Consider the following 21,232-nt stretch of genomic DNA (forward strand, 5'->3'; position numbering starts at 1 on the left):
GTCCCACCCTGTTGTGAAACCGATTTCATAACACGCTTTTACTCCGACTGCCAGTGGTTTTTATATTTCTCAAAATCATAAAACGCGCACCGACAAGTTACTAATCTCCAAACGCTATTATAATGATCTGGGCCGTTCGAGTCATCTAAATACAGGGAATCTGCCGCCTGCAGAAACATGTGACAGAAAAACGTGAAACGTTTTTTTTCCTGGCGTCTCTTCATTCAGCCTCATTAACTGCCTTTAAAAAAAACAGCTGATATGGCTGACTTAAACAAATGTGACTTAACTTAAACAAATGTGGTTTCTACTGACAGTTGAGATGTACAAACTATGACATAAGGGGACGACAAGCGGGTAAGAGGCCATCCGTAATTTCCATTAAGACATTAAGGTAAGAGATAGGACGGACGTGGACAATATAACTATTTGTTCAGCAATTTTGAAATGTACAGCAACATAATTCAGAACATTGGACATTCTTACAGTATTCTCCCTGTAAGTCTGAACCATAAGATAAATAAAGGGGGCATACTCGGACGCTGGCCTTCTAGGCAGAGTTCCTCTGTCCAGTGTCTGTGTTCTTTTGACCATCTTAATCTTTTATTGGCCAGTCTGAGATATGGCTTTTTCTTTGCAACTCTGCCTAGAAAGCCAACATCCTGGAGTCGCCTCTTCACTGTTGACGTTGAGGCTGGTGTTTTGCGGCTACTATTTAATGAAGCTGCCAGTTGAGGACTGGTGAGTCGTCTGTTTCTCAAACTAGACACTAATGTACTTGTCCTCTTCCTCAGTTGTGCACCGGGGCCTCCCACTCCGCTTTCTATCCTGGTTAGAGTCAGTTTGCGCTGTTCTGTGAAGGGCGTAGTACACAGCATTGTATGAGATCTTAAGTTTCTTGGCAATTTCTCGCATGGAATAGCCTTCAGTTCTCAGAACAAGAATAGACTGATGAATTTCAGAAGAAAGTGCTTTGTTTCTGGCCATTTTGAGCCTGTAATCAAACCCACAAATGCTGATGCTCCAGATACTCAACTAGTCTAAAAGGCCAGTTTTATTGCTTATTTAATTAGCACAACAGTTTTCAGCTGTGCTAACATAATTGTAAAAGGGTTTTCTAATGATCAATTATTCTTTTAAAATGATACATTTGGATTAGCTAACACAGTGTGCTATTGGAACACAGGAGTAATGGTTGATGATAATGGGTCTCTGTACGCCTATGCAGATATTTCATTAAAAATCGTCAGTTTCCAACTACAATAGTCATTTACAACATTAACAATGTCTACACTGTATTTGATGTTATTTTAATGGACAAAAAATGTGCTCTTCTTTCAAAAACAAGGACATTTCTAAGTGACCCCAAACTTTTGAACGGTAGTGCACCTATATTGATTTATTTATATATATATATATATATATATATATATATATATATATATATATATATACAGTACCAGTCAAACGTTTGGACACACCTACTGATTCTAGGGTTTTTCTTTATTGTGACTATTTTCTACATTGTAGAATAATAGTGAAAACATCAAAACTATTAAATAAAATTTATGGAATCATGTAGTAACCAAAAAAGTGTTACACACATCTAAATATATTGTATATTCTTCAAAGTAGCCACTCTTTGCCTTGATGACAGCTTTGCACACTCTTGGTATTGTCTCAACCAGCTTCACCTGGAATGGTTTTCCAAAAGTCTTGAAGGAGTTCCCACATATGCTGAGCACTTGTTGACTACTTTTCTTTCTCTCTGCGGTCCAATTCACCCCAAACCATCTCAATTGGGTTGAGGTTGGGTGATTGTGGAAACCAGGTCATCTGATGCAGCAATCCATCACTCTCCTTCTTGGTCAAATAGCCCTTACACAAGCTGGAGATGTATTTGGTCATTGTGCTGTTGAAAAACATATGATAGTCCCACTAAGCGCAAACCAGATGGGATGTTGTATAGCTGCAGAATGCTGTGTTATCAATGTTGGTTAAGTGTGCCTTGAATTCAGTGTCACAAGCAAAGCACACACCCACACCATCACACCTCCACCTCCATGCTCCACGGTGGGAACAACACATGCAGAGTTTATCCATTCACCTAATCTGCGTCGCACAAAGACACGGCGGTTGGAACCAAAAATCTCACATTTGGACTTATCTGACCAAAATACATATTTCCACCAGTCTAATGTCCATTGCTCGTGTTTCTTGGTCCAAGCAAGTCTCTTCTTATTATTGGTGTCCTTTAGTAGTGGTTTCTTTGCAACAATTTGACCATGAAGACCTGATTCACACAGTCACCTCTGAACAGTTAATGTTAAGATGTGTCTGTTACTTGAACTCTGTGAAGCATTTATTTGGGCTGCAATCTGAGGTGCAGTTAACTCTAATGAACTTGTCCTATGCAGCAGAGGTAACTCTGGGTCATTTCCTGTGGTGGTCCTCATGAGAGCCAGTTTCATTATAGCGCTTGGTGGTTTTTGCGACTGCACTTGAAGAAACTTTCAAAGTTCTTGAAATTTGCCAGATTGACTGACCTTCATGTCTTAAAGTAATGATGGACTGATGTTTCTCTTTGGTTATTTGAGCTGTTCTTGCCATAATATGGAATCGGTCTTTTACCAAATAGGTCTATCTTCTGTATACCACCCCTACCTTGTCACAACACAACTGATTGGCTCAAACACATTAGGAAGGAAATAAATTCCACAAATGAACTTTTAACAGGGCACACCTGTTAATTGAAATGCATTCCGGGTGACTACCTCATGAAGCTGGTTGAGAAAATGCCAAAAGTGTGCAAAGCTGTCATCAAGGCAAAGGGTGTCTACTTTGACGAATCTCAACTTTAAAATATATTTTGATTTGTTTAATAACACTGTTTTGGTTACTACATGATTCCATGTGTTATTTCATAGTTTTGATGTCCTCACTATTATTCTACAATGCAGAAAATAGTAAAAAATAAAGAAAAATCCTTGAATGAGTAGGTGTGCCCAAATCTTTGCAAAAAACAGGTTTAAAAAAATAAATAAATAAATAAATTAAGTTTTTAGACCCTTTATTCAATACTTTGTTGAAGCACCTTTGACAAGGATTACAGCATTGAGTCTTCTTGGGTATGACTCTACAAACTTGGTACACCTGCATTTGGGGAGTTTCTCCCATTCTTCTCTGCAGATCCTCTCAAGCTCTGTTAGGTTGGATGGCGAGCGTTGCTGCACAGCTATTTTCAGGTCTCTCCAAACATGTTCAATCGGTTTCAAGTCTGGGCTCTGGCAGGTTCACTCAAGGACATTCAGAGACTTGTCCCGAAGCCACTCCTGCGTTTTCTTAGCTGTATGCTTAGGGTCATTTTTCTGTTGGAAGGTTTACCTGGCACCACGCCGTCACAGTGCCTAACTCCTCTCTGTAGGCCATCTCAACGTTACTGGTAATCAGGCCTACTACTGTCGTGTCGTCAGCGAACTTGATGGAGATGGAACTGTGAGGCCATGCAGTCGTGGGCATACAGGAGGGGGCTGAGGACACACCTTTGTTTGGTCCCCAGGGTGAGGATAAGTGTGGAGGAGGTAACGTTACCTACCTTCACCACCTGGCCCAGATGTAGGGGAGAGCTGGGACGAGTGGAAAGCTGGGACAAAAAAATGAACGAGGCGAAAGTAATTAAGTCTTCAATTGGCCACACGGTGCATTATGGCCTATTCTGGGACAAGGTGAAATCTCCTTTAAGTAGTGAATGGGAGTTATTTGGGCGCTAGCTCAAAAACCCAACGTTAGCATGAACCAGAAGTACATTACAAATCTTTTCCAGATTTGAGATAAATCACATGATCTCTGTGATAGAGATCATGTGATTTATATAGATATAGATATATAGGCCAGGCAGCAGGCTGTTAGCCAACCTGCCAGCTTAGTGGAGTCTGCCACTAGCATAGTCAGTGTAGTCAGCTCAGCCATCCCCATTGAGACTGTGTCTGTGCCTCGACCTAGGTTGGGCAAAACTAAACATGGCGGTGTTCGCCTTAGCAATCTCATTAGGATAAAGACCTCCTCCATTCCTGCCATTATTGAAAGGGATCGTGATACCTCACATCTCAAAATAGGGTTACTTAATGTTAGATCCCTCACTTCAAAGGCAGTTATAGTCAATTAACTAATCACTGATCATAATCTTGATGTGATTGGCCTGACTGAAACATGGCTTAAGCCTGATGAATTTACTGTGTTAAATGAGGCCTCACCTCCTGGTTATACTAGTGACCATATCCCCCGTGCATCCCGCAAAGGCGGAGGTGTTGCTAACATTTACGATAGCAAATTTCAATTTACACAAAAAAAAAGACGTTTTCGTCTTTTGAGCTTCTAGTCATAAAATCTATGCAGCCTACTCAATCACTTTTTATAGCTACTGTTTACAGGCCTCCTGGGCCATATACAGCGTTCCTCTCTGAGTTCCCTGAATTCCTATCGGACCTTGTAGTCATAGCAGATCATATTCTAATTTTTGGTGATTTTAATATTCATATGGAGAAGTCCACAGACCCACTCCAAAAGTCTTTCGGAGCCATCATCGACTCAGTGGGTTTTGTCCAACATGTCTCTGGACCTACTCACTGCCACAGTCATACTCTGGACCTAGTTTTGTCCCATGGAATAAATGTTGTAGATCTTAATGTTTTTCCTCATAATCCTGGACTATCGGACCACCATTTTATTACGTTTGCAATCGCAACAAATAATCTGCTCAGACCCCAACCAAGGAGCATCAAAAGTCGTGCTATAAATTCTCAGACAACACAAAAATTCCTTGATGCCCTTCCAGACTCCTTCTGTCTACCCAAGGACGTCAGAGGACAAAAATCAGTTAACCACCTAACTGAGGAACTCAATTTAACCTTGCGCAATACCCTAGATGCAGTTGCACCCCTAAAAACGAAAAACATTTGTCATAAGAAACTAGCTCCCTGGTATACAAAAAATACCCGAGCTCTGAAGCAAGCTTCCAGAAAATTGGAACGGAAATGGCGCCACACCAAACTGGAAGTCTTCCGACTAGCTTGGAAAGACAGTACCGTGCAGTATCGAAGAGCCCTCACTGCTGCTCGATCATCCTACTTTTCCAACTTAATTGAGGAAAATAAGAACAATCCAAAATGTGTTTTTGATACTGTTGCAAAGCTAACTAAAAAGCAGCATTCCCCAAGAGAGGATGGCTTTCACTTCAGCAGTAATAAATTCATGAACTTATTTGAGGAAAAGATCATGATCATTAGAAAGCAAATTACGGACTCCTCTTTAAATCTGCGTATTCCTCCAGGGCTTAGCTGTTCTGGATCTGCACAGCTCTGCCAGGGCCTGGGATCGGGAGAGACACTTAAGTGTTTTAGTACTATATCTCTTGACACAATGATGAAAATAATCATGGCCTCTAAACCTTCACGCTGAATACTGGATCCAATCCAACTAAACTACTGAAAGAGCTGCTTCATGTGCTTGGCCCTCCTATGTTGAACATAATAAACGGCTCTCTATCCACCGGATGTGTACCAAACTCACTAAAAGTGGCAGTAATAAAGCCTCTCTTGAAAAAGCCAAACCTTGACCCGGAAAATATAAAAAAACTACCGGCCTATATCGAATCTTCCATTCCTCTCAAAAATTTTAGAAAAAGCTGTTGCGCAGCAACTCACTGCCTTCCTGATGACAAACAATGTATACGAAATGCTTCAGTCTGGTTTTAGACCCCATCATAGCACTGAGACTGCACTTGTGAAGGTGGTAAATGACCTTTAAATGGCGTCAGACCGAGGCTCTGCATCTGTCCTCGTGCTACTAGACCTTAGTGCTGCCTTTGACACCATCGATCACCACATTCTTTTGGAGAGACTGGAAACCCAAATTGGTCTACACGGACAAGTTCTGGCCTGGTTTAGATCTTATCTGTCGGAAAGATATCAGTTTGTCTCTGTGAATGGTTTGTCCTCTGACAAATCAACTGTACATTTCGGTGTTCCTCAAGGTTCCGTTTTAGGACCACTATTGTTTTCACTATATATTTTACCTCTTGGGGATGTTATTCGAAAACATAATGTTAACTTTCACTGCTATGCGGATGACACACAGCTGTACATTTCAATGAAACATGGTGAAGCCCCAAAATTGCCCTCGCTAGAAGCCTGTGTTTCAGACATAAGGAAGTGGATGGCTGAAAACTTTCTACTTTTAAACTCGGACAAAACAGAGATGCTTGTTCTAGGTCCCAAGAAACAAAGAGATCTTCTGTTACATCTGACACTTAATCTTGATGGTTTTAAAGTCGTCTCAAATAAAACTGTGAAGGACCTCGGCGTTACTCTTGACCCTGATCTCTCTTTTGACGAACAAATCAAGACTGTTTCAAGGACAGCTTTTTTCCATCTACGTAACATTGCAAAAATCAGAAATATTCTGTCCAAAAATGATGCAGAAAAATGAATCCATGCATTTGTTACTTCTAGGTTAGACTACTGCAATGCTCTACTTTCCGGCTACCCGGATAAAGCACTAAATAAACTTCAGTTAGTGCTAAATACGGCTGCTAGAATCCTGACTAGAACCAAGAAATTTGATCATATTACTCCAGTGCTAGCTTCCCTACACTGGCTTCCTGTTAAGGCAAGGGCTGATTTCAAGGTTTTACTGCTAACTTACAAAGCATTACATGGGCTTGCTCCTACCTATCTTTCCGAGTTGGTCATGCCGTACATACCACACGTACGCTACGGTCACAAGACGCAGGCCTCCTAATTGTCCCTAGAATTTCTAAGCAAACAGCTGGAGGCAGGGCTTTCTCCTATAGATCTTCATTTTTATGGAACGGTCCGCCTACCCATGTGAGAGACGCAGACTCGGTCTCAACCTTTAAGTCTTTACTGAAGACTTATCTCTTCAGTAGGTCATATGATTGAGTGTAGTCTGGCCCAGGAGTGTGAAGGTGAACGGAAAGGCTCTGGAGCAACGAACCGCCCTTGCTGTCTCTGCCTGGCCGGTTCCCCTCTCTCCACTGGGATTCTCTGCCTCTAACCCTATTACAGGGGCTGAGTCACTGGCTTACTGGTGCTCTTTCATGCCGTCCCTAGGAGGGGTGCGTCACTTGAGTGGGTTGAGTTACTGACGTGATCTTCCTGTCTGGGTTGGCGCCCCCCCTTCGTTTGTGCTGTGGTGGAGATCTTTGTGGGCTATACTCGGCCTTGTCTCAGGATTGTAAGTTGGTGGTTGAAGATATCCCTCTAGTGGTGCGGGGGCTGTGCTTTGGCAAAGTGGGTGGGGTTATATCCTTCCGGTTTGGCCCTGTCCGGGGGTATCATCGGAATGGGCCACAGTGTCTCCTGACCCCTTCTGTCTCTAGTTTATGTGTCGGGGGGCTAGGGTCAGTTGGTTATATCTGGAGTACTTCTCCTGTCTTATCCAGTGTCGTGTGTGAATTTAAGTATGCTCTCTCTAATTATCTCCTTCTCTCTTTCTCTCTCGGAGAACCTGAGCCCTAGGACCATACGTCAGGACTACCGGGCATGATGACTCCTTGCTGTCCCCAGTCCACCTGGCCTTGCTGCTATTCCAGTTTCAACTGTTCTGCCTGCGGTTATGGAACCCCTACCTGTCCCAGACCTGCTGCTTTCAACTCTTAATGATCGGCTATGAAAAGCCAACTGACATTTATTCCTGATTATTATTTGACCATGCTTGTCACTTATGAACATTTTGAACATCTTGGCCATGTTCTGTTATAATCTCCACCCGGCACAGCCAGAAGAGGACTGGACTTCCGACTTTAGTGCATTCAAGACAACTGTAAACTTGGGAAAAAACAAGCTCCGACTGGGAAAAATTATTTTGACTTTGTGGCTGTGGTAACTAGTGGACACCCCCATCTTCTCCCACTGTCAGCCATTGGGCTTCCTCTCATCACCACATTTGGTGGTGAATGGAAATGCCAACCCTAAACTTCAGATTTATACATCCAATGGAACATCTGGCTCATTGTTCTGTCTGTGTTAACGAGGCAACACTCCCATCTTAACTCCTCCTCCACATTTACTGGATTGGTTGAACAGTGCAGAAGAGAACCTCCCCTGACAGGTTTTTTTCTTCTTTTCAAGACGTCTGTGCCAGGGTTTGTCACAAATCACCACAGCCACAAAGCCAAAATTGGGCTATTGTCAAAATTCATGAAAAATACAATTGGTTTTGGTCTTAATTTAAGGTAACGGTTAGTAATAAGGTTAGCAGTGTGGTTAAGGTTAGGTTGAAAACCTGGGATGCTGCTGAGGGGAGGACGGCTCATAATAAAAGACGGAACAGCGCAAATGGAATGGCATGTATTTGATACTATTCTACTGATAGCGCTCCAGCCATTACCATGAGCCCGTCCTCCCCAATTAAGGTGCCACCAACCTCCTGTGATTTAAAATCACATTTAATAAGAGAAATTGTAGAAATAGGCACGGTTTATGACTTTGCAGCTGTGACAAGCCAACGACCTGTGCGGTTGCCAGAGGATCTTTTGTTTCTTTTACGCCTGCTAGGTTAGGTTAGGTTAGTTCATGCACTGTCTTCACCCAATCTGGATTTGTTCAAATAATCAATGACAAAAACCCAAAACAGGAACAACTGCTGCTTGTAATCACATAATTCTATGTGAGCCTTGACATGTTCTCACCGTTTCATCTGTCCATGAGTGATGGTTTTAAGAAAAAAAGTATTTACTAAAATAAACTGAAATAAAATAACAAATAATTAAGGCGCAACAATAAAATAATAGTAGCAAGCCTACATACAGGGGGTACCGGTAGTCAATGTGCGGGGGCACCGGTTCCATGTAGTTGTTCAGCTAGCTCCCCCTCCTCGTCCTACAGTAGTCTAAATAAAGCTGTAAACTCTCTAACCTTTCCCCCTTTGTTCTCCATGGCACAGGTAACACAGTATGTATGTAAGGGTTAGCCTAATTAGGGTTTAATCCCTGGTCCATCACAATACCTTTCCAAGATACGGGATACGGGTTGTGTTTTAAATGGCACCCTATATATTTTGATTTAACTTTTATTTAACTAGGCAAGTCAGTCAAGAACAAATACTTATTTACAATGACGGCCTACCCCTGCCAAACCCTGACCCGGATGACGCTAGGCCAATTGTGCGCCGCCCTATGGGAATCCCAATCACAGCCGGTTGTGATACAGCCTGGAATCAAACCAGGGTCTGTAATGACACCTCTAGCACTGAGATGCAGTGCCTTAGACTGTTGCGCCACTAGAGAGCTATTCCCTATATGTGACACTACATTTGACCAAGGCTCTGCACTATGTAGGGAATATGGGATCTGGTCAAAAGTAGTGCACTATGCCATTTGGGATGCAACAAAAAGGATTGGAACCATCCCTACAACATGCAAGTAGGTAGGCCAATAAGGCCATTTATTTAAAGACCGACACATCTAAACATAGTCAATCTGATGATAGGACACCCAGCCATTAGCCCAGATCCGCCGTAGCCAACTCTCCTCCTGGAAAGCTGAGCTAGCCTACTTGGTGTGCAGGTTTTTGCTCCAGACCAGTGCTAACACATCTGATTTAGCTCATCAATTGGGTTCCTCAGTGCCTTGATTAGCTGAATCATTGAATCAGGTGTGTTAAAGTAATGTCGGAACAACAGCCTTCCCACCTAGCATCTACAGACCCACATAATGCATCACCTATGTCTTTCATAGGCGGTCTATGATTCATAATCATTCTGTCACTATAGCAACCACTTGAAAATGTAGGCCTCTCGTGACTTGAGTAGGAGTTTGATATCTGGGGCAGTAGTGTTGTTTTGATTGCTCTGCACAAAGACAGGGCAGACTGGTTAGGTAATGTATTGTGCTTTCTGCTTCTGTTGAAATAAAGCATTCCTGATGTGACTACAGACTTCAGAGATAGTAGTATCTAGGCTACATTAAATACAGAAAAACAAGGCAATTATGTTTCACAACAAGTTCAATAACAAAACATGTTTTCTTAACACAGGAATGGAAATTCAGATTCACATTTCACGGGCAGCGGTATATCTGTCCTCATTGATCCAAAACGAACTCCACATCAATTCAATGCTTGTATGTATGCCGTAATAAGGAAATTAGAATCCTCCTAGGGGTTCAGTGTACCTGTCTAGATATGTGACTAATGTACTTACATACTCAAACCAGTGGAGGCTGTTGGGAGGAGCTATAGGAGGACGGGCTCATTGTAATGGCTGGAATGGAATCAATGGAACGTTATCAAACACATCAACCAAATGGAAACCACGTTTGACTCCATTCCATTCCAGCTATTACAGTGAGCATGTCCTCCTATATCTCATCCCACCAGCCTCCTCTGACTCAAACCTTATCTTACACAACAAAGGCTTGCCTGCAGTACTAGCTCAGCCCATGTTCTATAAGGCTTCAATTTCTTTGTCTGTCACCACCAATGAGCAATCTCACCTTACTGCATGTTTTAGTAGTTACATAGCACAGACCTAGTCACACACTATGTAAATGATCCCAATAACTGAATGGGTAAATCCCCATTTCAGGAACAGTGCCTTCTTTAGGGTACAGGGCATTGTGTTGCCAAAAAGTTGGTGATTTACCCACTAAATTGTTGGGAGCATTTCCATAGTGAGACTATTTCTATACAGTTTACTCTGGGTCAGTCTGCAACATCTACTAAAATGTTTGGGTGTGTGCCAGCTCATGCTGTTCACTAGGCTAGGGGAAACTTCCTCCCGGAGTGTGTCTGTATGTCACTACACACTAACCTCTCTGTCTCTCCGTCTCTCTCTAGCCAAACAGTGACAGAGACTGAGGTAGTGTAGCGTGCCTCTGACTGGGACATTAGCTCACATTGCTACAAGTATGCAAGCTGCTACACACACAGCTTCACAGACTAAGCCCTTCCCGTCTAACAAAGACTGTTGCAGTGGCTGCATCACTGACATTCAATCACATTAGGTTATGACATGTGAATAGAGTTCAGGTTTGATCATAGTGCAAGATCTTTTCAGCATTCTTGGACTACATCGTGTAATGCAGTGAATCAGCTGCTAAACATATAGACAGTTTGATCGTTCACACACGGACTCATCTAAGGTATGAAATATAATTTAAAGTAGAAAACAGTGGTTTCTAGCCAGGACTCAGTTTGAAGACAACCTGAAAGGAATCAGCAGGACCCACTAGTGGTATAATACAACCATTCTTAGATTAACAGAGAAAAGGGTGGTAAGCCTAATTGTCTAATTCAACCATGATAGTGAAAATGAATCATATAAAATATAATTAATCAATTGTTACAGGACTTGGAAATTGCTTTATTAACTTATCAAATTATGAATTTTAAGAGCATCCAAATGTTAATGATAGCCCAAAAAAATTCTGAACTCAAGGTGTGTTTTCATAGTCCGTGAAAAATACTATAAAACAGCTGACAGCGGATGTGATCAGAACTAGATTAAGCATACAACACAATTAAACAGAAACCAATAATAGCAATGAAACAAACATACCAAAACAAGAGAAACCTATATTCAGCATGGTGAATCATTTTGATTCTGAACATATAGAAATATAATGAAGAGGACTCGATTCACAACAGACAATCTGTTTTACAGAACACATTTCTATCTGAATGTTCATCATTGCAGCCTTCTGTAGAGACCCCAGCCCTAAATACAAAACTCAGGCGATCTCGTCGATAATACTACACATTGCTGCATCCTTGTCCCATACTCTGTCCTTCTTAGCAGCACCACCCATGCTTTTGTCCTGTTGTGGCCCAACAGCCATACAGCTAGACCCAGCCTCCTCCACTTCCATGGGCTCAGTCTTTAGCCTGGCGGTCAACCCCAACGCTCCACCACCCCTCACCCCATCCCCTGCCCCACTCGAGCCCTCAGTCTGGAGCAGGTCATCAGGCAGGGAGGCCAGGCACCCCTGGATCATCTCCATGACCCTCTCCAGATGTTTCTGGAACCTCTCTGCAGTCTCCAGGCGCTGTCTCTTCTGCACTTCCATCATCACCCTCAAGGTCTCTCTGGCCTGGTGCGGACGGTACTCATTGATCAGATGGTGCATGTGGACAAACAATAGCTTCAGGTCCTCCAGCTTCTCCTCTCTCTTTATACTGCCAGGGCTCTTGATCAGGATGTCTAGGAGATCCAGGAAATTCACCAGGATGGACATGTTGAGCTTCTTGAGCTCCCGTTTGTGGTGGAACTGCATGGGGTGGAGCCGCTCGATGCCCTGGCTCTCCAGCGGTCGGATGATCAGGTCGTCGCACTGGAACTGGTTGCCGAACATCATGTAGGTGTCTCGGATGGGAGGAGGGGGTTTGGGGGCGAGCCCCTTGCGGATGTTCTCGTCCGTGTACTCCTTGATGTACTGCATGGGAGGGGGAGGTAGGGCACTCACCTGCTGTGGTTCACCCATGGTGGAGGCCTGGATAGAGGAAGATGAGATGACATATTTATTATAGCCTCCCACATTACTTCATCATCCCACTTTGCCTTTTTAGTTGTCTTGTCATTGGCTATTATCCTGCTGATTTACAAAGAGCATGGTTTACCTCTCTATATAGACTGTATTATCAAAGATACTTATAACTAGGACAATTTATAGGGTTTCCCCTATTAATCTGGTAATAGTTGCTAGCTTTGTGAGATACCCACCTTGTCACGCATGCGCGTCTAGCTGGCTAGCTAATTAGCGTAACTAGAAGTGTGTAACGTTACGTAGGACAGCTTGACTACGTTGTCTAAAGCTAACCTGCTGAGCAAGTGGGACTAATGCGCTAGCTACAAGCCTACAAACGGATTGTGAACAATCTAGCTAGCTACATTATTTTCAGTTGATTCAGTATCTAGCGAGCTAACGTTAGTTAGCTAACATGAGAGCTTGGCAGACTTGGAAGTAATTTCACAGCAAGGAATGAGACAAAACATACCTTTCTATCGCGTCATCAATGACTGTATTTAATATAGACTGAATTCGCCACCACAACTAACGTTTATTGCTGTTCACAAGAAATGTGTTTGCGCGACTTCTCTTCTCGTTTCCCTTTCATGCCCCTGTCATTCCATCCCATTGGTTGGATTTTTGTTTGACATGATTTGTTGGCAGTGCGGATTGGCCAGTTTCTCGTCAGTAATGCACGATTTGATTGGTTTTCACAGACTGGCCGCTTCATTTGATGTATTTTGGCAAGTTTCTTTAAATGTTTCATCCAACACACTCGTACAATGTAAAGGTTTGTAACAAAGTGGCGTAAGAGAGGTCGAAAGTACGATGTTCAATCTGGCATAAATGAATGTCTCATTGTGATGGTCATCATACAGGTAACTGCCATAATAAAGGAAACACCAACATAAAGTGTCTTATGGTCCAATGCAGCGATAATGCCCGATAAACCGGTGTTTGGAGGATATATTGGCACGGGTGTTTGTCTCGGGCCGGCAAACCCTGACGATATATCCTCCAAACACCGGCTTCGAGGGCATTATCACTTTTATACAACCGGTTACCAACATATTCAAATACTGATTTAGATATTTTAATTAAACACGCTATTTTATAAATGTATTCTTACAATTTCATCCTTCAACAAGATATAGTCCCGACACAAATCTAGGGTTTCTACCCAAGCCGGCTGGTCGTTCTATCTATCGGTTCGGTTGCCTGAGAATCAAACCGGTCGTTGCGTCTTTTTTTTCGGTATATATGGATGCGACCCAGTCATTCGTTCTAAATGTTCGATTGCCATAACAATGAGCTAATGATGCGGGGTTTCACCTGGCCAAGGTTGCCAGGTCCAGTTCAAATATCTATCCCAATGACCACTCAAAACTACAGAAAAGTCCTGAAACTAGCCTACTTTTTCACAGTAAAAGAGAAGTTGCCATATTTATACAATAAATCCTTTCCCCATAACCTTATCGAGCCAATTAAGAAGGAATGTCGTAGTAACTTGTAACGACGTTAGAAGCACAATTCTTCAAAATACTAACTATTTGGAGCTATGACATGACCTAAAAAGGAATTGGAATATATCCTAGAGAAAAGATAATTCGCCCTTATAAACTCCCCAGATGAGGGGTATGATATATGGCCTGGATACAGCCATGAGCTGTGGTATATTGGCCATATACCACAAACCCCGGGTGCTTTATTGCTATTATAAACTGGTTACCAAAGTAAAATCGAACAGTAAAACATATATATATCATACCCCTGGTATATGGTCTGTTCTAAACTGGGTGGTTCGAGCCCTGAATGCTGATTGGCTGACAGCCGTGGTATATCAGACTGTATACCACGGGTATAACAAAGCATTTATTCTTACTGCTCTAATTATGTTGATAACCAGTTTATAATTGTAAATAAATCCCCTTTGCACATGTGCATGACTACTGTATAGATAAATCCGACAGGAGAGTTGGAGTGATGAAAGTTGGTCAGAGGATGTCGAAATCTCACACTTGGACAGCATAAAAAACTAATGTTAGGCAATTTTCTGGCAATTGTGCTGTTATTATTTGACAGATGTTAAGACTACAACCCGTTATAAATGGCCCATTTGCGAGATTGACTTGTCATTTCAATAGGCATAGGCTAGACTAAAATCTGGGTTTACGATTGTAATTCAACTTTGCCATGCAGGTAGCCTATAGCCCCTGATAGGCATCTCTTTTCAGATAGTCTACAGTAGCCTAGACAATATATAGGCAAGATGTAAACTGAACGATTTAGCAGCTTGCTTAGTTCAAATTAACATCCGAATTTATTCAACATGAATAGCGAGGCGATTTTGAGGTAAGAAGTGCCTCAAAATCAAAATCAAAATTGTGTTTCCAAATAGCCTGCTGGAATAGGCTACTGAGGATGCGGTCATAATTTCAAACACTGAATTAAATATTAATATATATGCATTAATATCTATGCATATTCACTTTACCCCTACCTACATGTACACATTTCCTCGACTAACATGTACCCCTGCACATTGACTCGGTACCGGTACCTCTTGTTTATAACCTCGTTGTTGTTATTTTATTGTGCTACTTTTTATTTTATTTTTTCCTTTAGTTTATTTAGCAAATAATTTCGTAACTCTATTTCTTCAACTGCATTGCTGGTCTTGAGGGCTTGTAAGTACGAATTTCACGGTAAGGTGACAGCCTGGTATATCTGTCAGAACTCCCCAATGAGATGTAGGTGTGGAGTCAGGCGCAGGAGAAACAAGTTCAGAAGGAAAAGGGCGTTTTATTAAACCAGCTCAAAAATAACAGGACACCGGACTACAGCAGTAGCCACGAAACCCCACTCAGACACAGTCCAGGGAAAAACCACCTGTTAAACATGAACTAACGAAAACGCAACCCAAACTAACTGACAGTCAAAACGAAAACAATCCCGCACAAAAACCCAAAGGAAATGTTGTGATAAATACCCCCCCCCCCCCTAATTAACCAAAATGAAACCAGGTGAAACACAAAACAGACAGAACCAAAAGAAAAGGAAAAAGGATCGGTGGCAGCTAGTAGACCGAATTATTATGGTGAGGCACATGGGCTACTAACAGCTTACTAAGCATCATACATTCTCTGGATTTATGGTGCTTTCAAGACAACTGGGAATTCGTTTAAAAAAACAAGGTCGAATCATGACGTCAGTGATCTTCAGGTTGGAGCTTGAGAAAGAGGCCAGAGTTCCTGACTTGGAAATCTTGGATGACCGTTCAAAATGTATTTTCCCTGTCGGAGCTCATTTTTTTCCCCTGTTCCCAGTTGTCTTGAAATCACTGAAGTCTGAGATTTTCCAGTTGTTTTGAATGCAGCAGAAGTCATGCTGGATTGACAGCATGGCCAATGTAGTCAACATTTTCTGGCCCATAGTGTTCAATGTCTATACTTTTATGCTTAGAAAAGAGACCCTTAAACCCAGACTTGGACCACACACCCACTCCACTGAATAGCAGGCTAGTGATTACTTTGCAACACTTGCAGTTAGCCACTGATTCCTTCCAAACCACTAATTCTTGAATTAGTGATATCTAACTTGTTGGGTAATGTTTATGTCCAATGGCCGATGACCACCGATACATTTTATCTATAATTTCTCTTCTTCTGACAAGGATTGAAAAGGATTTGCCTGTAGATTCTCAACTTGATTCATGAAGATGAATGCTTGTCTTGCTTGCTAGCTAAGATTTTGTTGTTAACATGATCATTCCAATCAAAGCTACAGTATATATAAGTTATTTGATGTCATTTTATCTGTGGCCAATGACCTTGAGCCTTCTTGGATGGGCACTTCTAATGAAATTCTATGGCAGCACCCAAGGGGCTTGAATGTTCGAGCTCTCCCCGTAGATTTTGCGGTGACATAGTGTCGCCATGAGTGACAAAACACTGAGCCAATCACAGCTCAACTAGAGAACATTACCAACCTGCAAAACAGGCAACCCAAAAATATATATATTTCTTTAGCTAAACAGGTGGGGCTCCAAACAGATGGGGCTCTGATAGATAGACCGATGATAGATGAGTTTATTAGGCAGATGCACAGGGTCGCAGACGTAATCGCAGGGTACAGTGAAATTCATATCCTCCGAGCTCCAACAGTGTGGGTAAAAACAATGACATATATATACACATTTATAACTGTAGCAATGTCCATTTGGTGGGTTGGGGCAGGTAAATGTTTGCTGGGGGGTAGAATATATACATGGGGGGGGGGGGGATACGAAGTCTGAAGGGCAGGAGGGGGACAGGTTGAGCAGGTGGCTGCCTAGTACCTATTCAGCAGGCTGATGGTCTGGGGGTAGAAGCTATTGGCCAGTCTCACAGCTTTTGCCATGATGCTCCTATACTACCTGCATCTGAGTGATGGAAGCAGGGAGAAGAGGCCATGACTCAAGTGGCTGAGGTCCTTGATGATGTCCTTGCCTTCCTGCGTGTTGTAGGTGTCCTGGAGGGCAGGCATTGAGCATCCAATGGTGCGTTCGGCTGAGCGTACCACCCTCTGTCGAGCCTTGTGGTCAGCGGTGGTGGAGTTGCCATACCAGGCCATGATGCAGCCCGACAGTATGCTCTCAATGGTGCTCCTGTAGAACACTGCGAAGGGGCCTCCCGAGTGGCGCAGTGGTCTAGGGCACTGCATCGCAGCGTCGTCCGGGTTAAGGAAAGGGTTTGGCCGGCAGGGATGTTCTTGTCCAATCGAGTCACTAGCGACTCTTGTGGTGGGCTGGGTGCAATGCACGCTGACATGGTCGCCAGGTACACAGTGTTTTCTGACACATTGGTGAGGCTGGTTTCCGGGTTAAGCAAGCAGTGTGTCAAGAAGCAGTGCCGCTTGTCAGGGTCGTGTTTCGGAGGATGCATGGCTCTCGACCTTCGCTTCTCCCGAGCCTGTACAGGAGTTTCAGTGATGGGACTGTAACTACCAATTGGATACCACGAAAAAGGGGTAAAAAAAGAATATTATAATATTAAATATATATGAAAAAAAGCTACAAACAAAATAAAACAAAGGAACCAGAAATTGGAAAAAGAAAGAAAAAGAGAAAAGGACCCTGGGGAACATGCCGAATTTCTTCAGGTTGAAGAATTGCTGCTGTGCCTTCTTCACCTCGGTGTGTGCGTGATTTTACCATTTCAGAACATGTGTATACCGAGGAACTTGATGTTTTTCACCGTCTCCGCAACAGCCCTGTTTATGAGGATGGGGGCTTGCCTTTGTTCCTTTCTTTTTCTGATGTTGAGGGAGAGGTTGTTTCCCTACCTCCTCTCTGTAGGCCATCTCAACGTTATTGGTAATCAGGCCTACTACTGTCGTGTTGTTAGCGAACTTGATGATGGAGTTGGAACTGTGTGAGGCCATGCAGTCGTGGGCATACAGGAGGGGACTGAGGACGCACCCTTGTGGGGCCCCCAGGGTGAGGATCAGTGTGGAGGAGGTAATGTTGCCTAACTTCACCACCTGGCCCAGACATCGAGGAGAGCCGGGACGAGTGGAGAGCTGGGACGAAAGTAACACAGGGCGAAAGTAACTAACGCCCATTTTCTCAGATAACACAGAAGCTGGAATGATGTATTGAAGTGAAAGGATGTATCTAGTGAAAATTGTTTATCATCAGCACACAGGCTTTAAAATCACTGCATTAGTTTAAACTAGCCACAGATACTTTTTAGGAGATTGGGAACTCCATTAGAATCGTTTTATTGCCCAATGTGTATGTTTCCCATGCGTCTTCAATTGGCCACACGGTGCATTATGGGCGATTCTGGGACAAGGAGAGCTCTTCTTCAAAGAGTGAATGGGAGTCAATTGGGCTCTTGCTCAAACACCCAAAATTAGCATGAATTTCATGAACAACAAGTACATACATTACAAATCTTTTCTGAGATGTGAGATAATTTACATGTTCTCTGTAATGTCATATAGCTTTGTAACCGTGACATTACATACTTTCAAGCAAAATAGACAGGTTTCTTGACATTTGGCGTGTTCAAAACAACTGGGAACTCGTTACTTGGAAATCTTTGACTTCCGATTTCAGTGCGTTCAAGACAACTGGGAAAAATTATTTTGAATCGTCATCCAACTCGGAATTTCAAGTCAGGAACTCGGGCATCTTTCTAGAGCTCCGACTTCCCAGTTGTCTTGAAAGCACCTGTAACGATTGTTGTTGGAAGGATTGGACCAAGGTGCAGCGTGGAAGGCGTTAATCATGTTTATTAATGTGAACCAGCAACAAAACAAAGAGTAACAAAAATAACGTGCAGCTTTGTAGTGCAAAAGGCTACAATAAAAAAACAAGGTCCCACACACAACAGGTGGGAAAAGGCTACCTAAATATGATCCCCAATCAGAGACAACGATAGACAGCTGCCTCTGATTGGGAACCATACCAGGCCAACATAGAAATACAAAAGCTAGAGTACCCGCCCTAGTCACACCCTGACCTAACCAACATAGAGAATAAAAAGCCCCCCCCCCCCAAAGGTGCAGACTCCAGCCGCAAAACCTGACTCTATGGGGGAGGGTCCGGGTGGGCATCTAGCCTCGGTGGCGGGTCTGGTCCGGGACGTAGACCCGGGCTGGGGAGACGCACAGGAGGCCTGGAGCGTGGAGCCGGCACAGGACGTACCGGGCTGGGGAGACGCACAGGAGGCCTGGAGCGTGGAGCCGGCACAAGACGTACCGGGCTGGGGAGACGCACAGGAGCCGGCTGAGAAAAGCTGCCTGCCTGTCTATGCAAAAGCTGGAGATCGAATTTGAATATTGAAATAGTGTTGCAAATGTCAGAGAGACCGACAGCAAGGTTTATACAAATATCCTCTGTTGAAAACGAAATGTTAGTGCAAAATAAATGTGAGATAATGTCTAGATGCTTTTTATTGTGGAGATCAAGTTTATAAATTGTATGGCTGGGCTGATGAAACAGTGGATTGCGCAGTCAGATGGAAAAGAGTAAATAGGCATTTCAACATCTTAGATTCAGCCTGTGGTAATTTTTGGAGTAGACAACATCTGGAATGCGGTTTAACCAATCAGCATTCAGGATTAGACCCACCCCTTATATGAATCTCTATATCAAATCATTTCTGGTTAACAATTAAAGACATCTTCCAGAACTTTGGTGACTACTAAATATTTTTTAAACTTCCCGCTTTGGGCTGGATGTGTCAATGTGCAATTCATACATGCATAAACTATGACCATTTTTACTGTCTTACTGCAATTAGCCACGAAATCCCTAGCTCAAAAGCAATTTTCTGGAAGCTGTGGTGTGCCATTTTCCATACATTTTCCACCAACTGGGCCAGCCCCTAGCAATTCGAGTTCATCCAATGAGCTTCAGCTTCTCGCCAAGAAAGAAAGTCAGTGACAGCTAGCAAAAGGCACATGATGTACACACAGTAATTTTTCTGGACCACATTTGGCTTGTGAGTGCTACTTGCAGAATTACTGGCTAAAACGTATGGAAAAAAATAAATGGTCAAAAATAAATAAAAATAGCTTCTTAGCGAATTTCTCAAGCAATAATTTTGCTCGGACTGTCTTGGTGTGGTCTAAGTGGGGAAGGGAAAACTAGCTGTTATTGGCAGAGAGGTTTGGGACTTTCTTTCTTATTGGTCTATGTCACGACTTCTGCCGAAGTCGTTGCCTCTCCTTGTTCGGGCGGTGTTCGGCGGTCGACGTCACCGGTCTTCTAGCCATCATCGATCCATTTTTCATTTTCCATTGGTTTTGTCTTGTCTTCCCACACACCTGTTTTCAATCCCATCCATTACCTATTGTGTATTTAACCCTCTGTTTCCCCTCATGTCTTTGTCAGAGATTGTTTCTTGTTAGTATTGTTTTTTATGTGTATAGGTGCGCGACGGGTCTTCGTACCCATATTTGTTTATGTTCGTTTCTTATTAGTGTTATGGAGCATGTACTTGGACATTCATTAAAAGACTCCATTTTGCCTGACTTCCCTGCCACCTATACACACGACTCTGACAGAATCTCTGACCAAAATATGAAGTCAGCAGGAGAGGACACTACGCTCATGGAGGTGGAGGAACGCGTCCAGGAACAAACGGAGGAGATTGACTGTTTGAGCACCGTCATGGATCGCATTGTCCAAAATATGGACCGCTGGGAGAGACAGGGAGTTTCTCCAGCGCCTCCACTCCCACAACCAGGGTATTCCTTGAACACTTTCTCACCTCCTGAACCGAACAAAATCCATTTACCCCTACTCACTGGAGACAACGGAGATACTGCCGGCTGCCAGGGTTTCCTCCTTAAACTGAAGTTGTATCTGGCCACGGTCTCCCCAGTACCATCGGACCGTGAGAAGAGTTGCGCCCTCGTCTCATGCCTCACCGGGAAAGCCCAGCGCTGTGTGTAGAGAGGAGGATGCGGCGTTGGACCATTTTGAGGAGTTCATCCGCCATTTCCGGATGGTATTCGACCACCCATCCGAAGGCAAAGCGGCGGGTGAGCGCCTCTATCATCTGAGGCAGGAGACGAGGAGTGCACAGGAGTTTGCTTTAGAGTTTAGAACCTTGGCTGCCGGCGCTGGATGGAGCGACAGGGCCGTGATCGACCATTACCGCTGTAGTCTACGCGATGACGTCCGTCGGGAGCTGGCCTGTAGAGACACCACCC

The 21,232-nt window shown here is 43.3% G+C and overlaps 1 protein-coding gene and 1 long non-coding RNA gene across 2 annotated transcripts; one reads left to right on the plus strand and one right to left on the minus strand.

Annotated features, from left to right (window-relative positions):
- Window position 1: 1 nt before the first annotated feature.
- On the plus strand, window positions 2-9,949 carry LOC129858397 (uncharacterized). The gene is made up of 2 exons (XR_008760019.1): window positions 2-394; window positions 7,525-9,949. It is a non-coding gene; the product is annotated as an uncharacterized LOC129858397 (long non-coding RNA).
- A 75-nt stretch (window positions 9,950-10,024) lies between these two features.
- LOC129858396 (mediator of RNA polymerase II transcription subunit 7-like) lies at window positions 10,025-13,166 on the minus strand. Its single transcript, XM_055927585.1, has 2 exons — window positions 13,014-13,166; window positions 10,025-12,508 (listed from the first exon to the last, which is right to left on the minus strand). The coding sequence occupies exon 2, from the start codon at window positions 12,497-12,499 to the stop codon at window positions 11,750-11,752; it is 750 nt and encodes a 249-aa protein (XP_055783560.1). The 5' UTR covers window positions 12,500-12,508; window positions 13,014-13,166; the 3' UTR covers window positions 10,025-11,749.
- Window positions 13,167-21,232: the final 8,066 nt, after the last annotated feature.

Source organism: Salvelinus fontinalis, chromosome 6 (assembly GCF_029448725.1).
Source record: "Salvelinus fontinalis isolate EN_2023a chromosome 6, ASM2944872v1, whole genome shotgun sequence".
Classification (NCBI taxonomy): Eukaryota; Metazoa; Chordata; class Actinopteri; order Salmoniformes; family Salmonidae; genus Salvelinus; species Salvelinus fontinalis.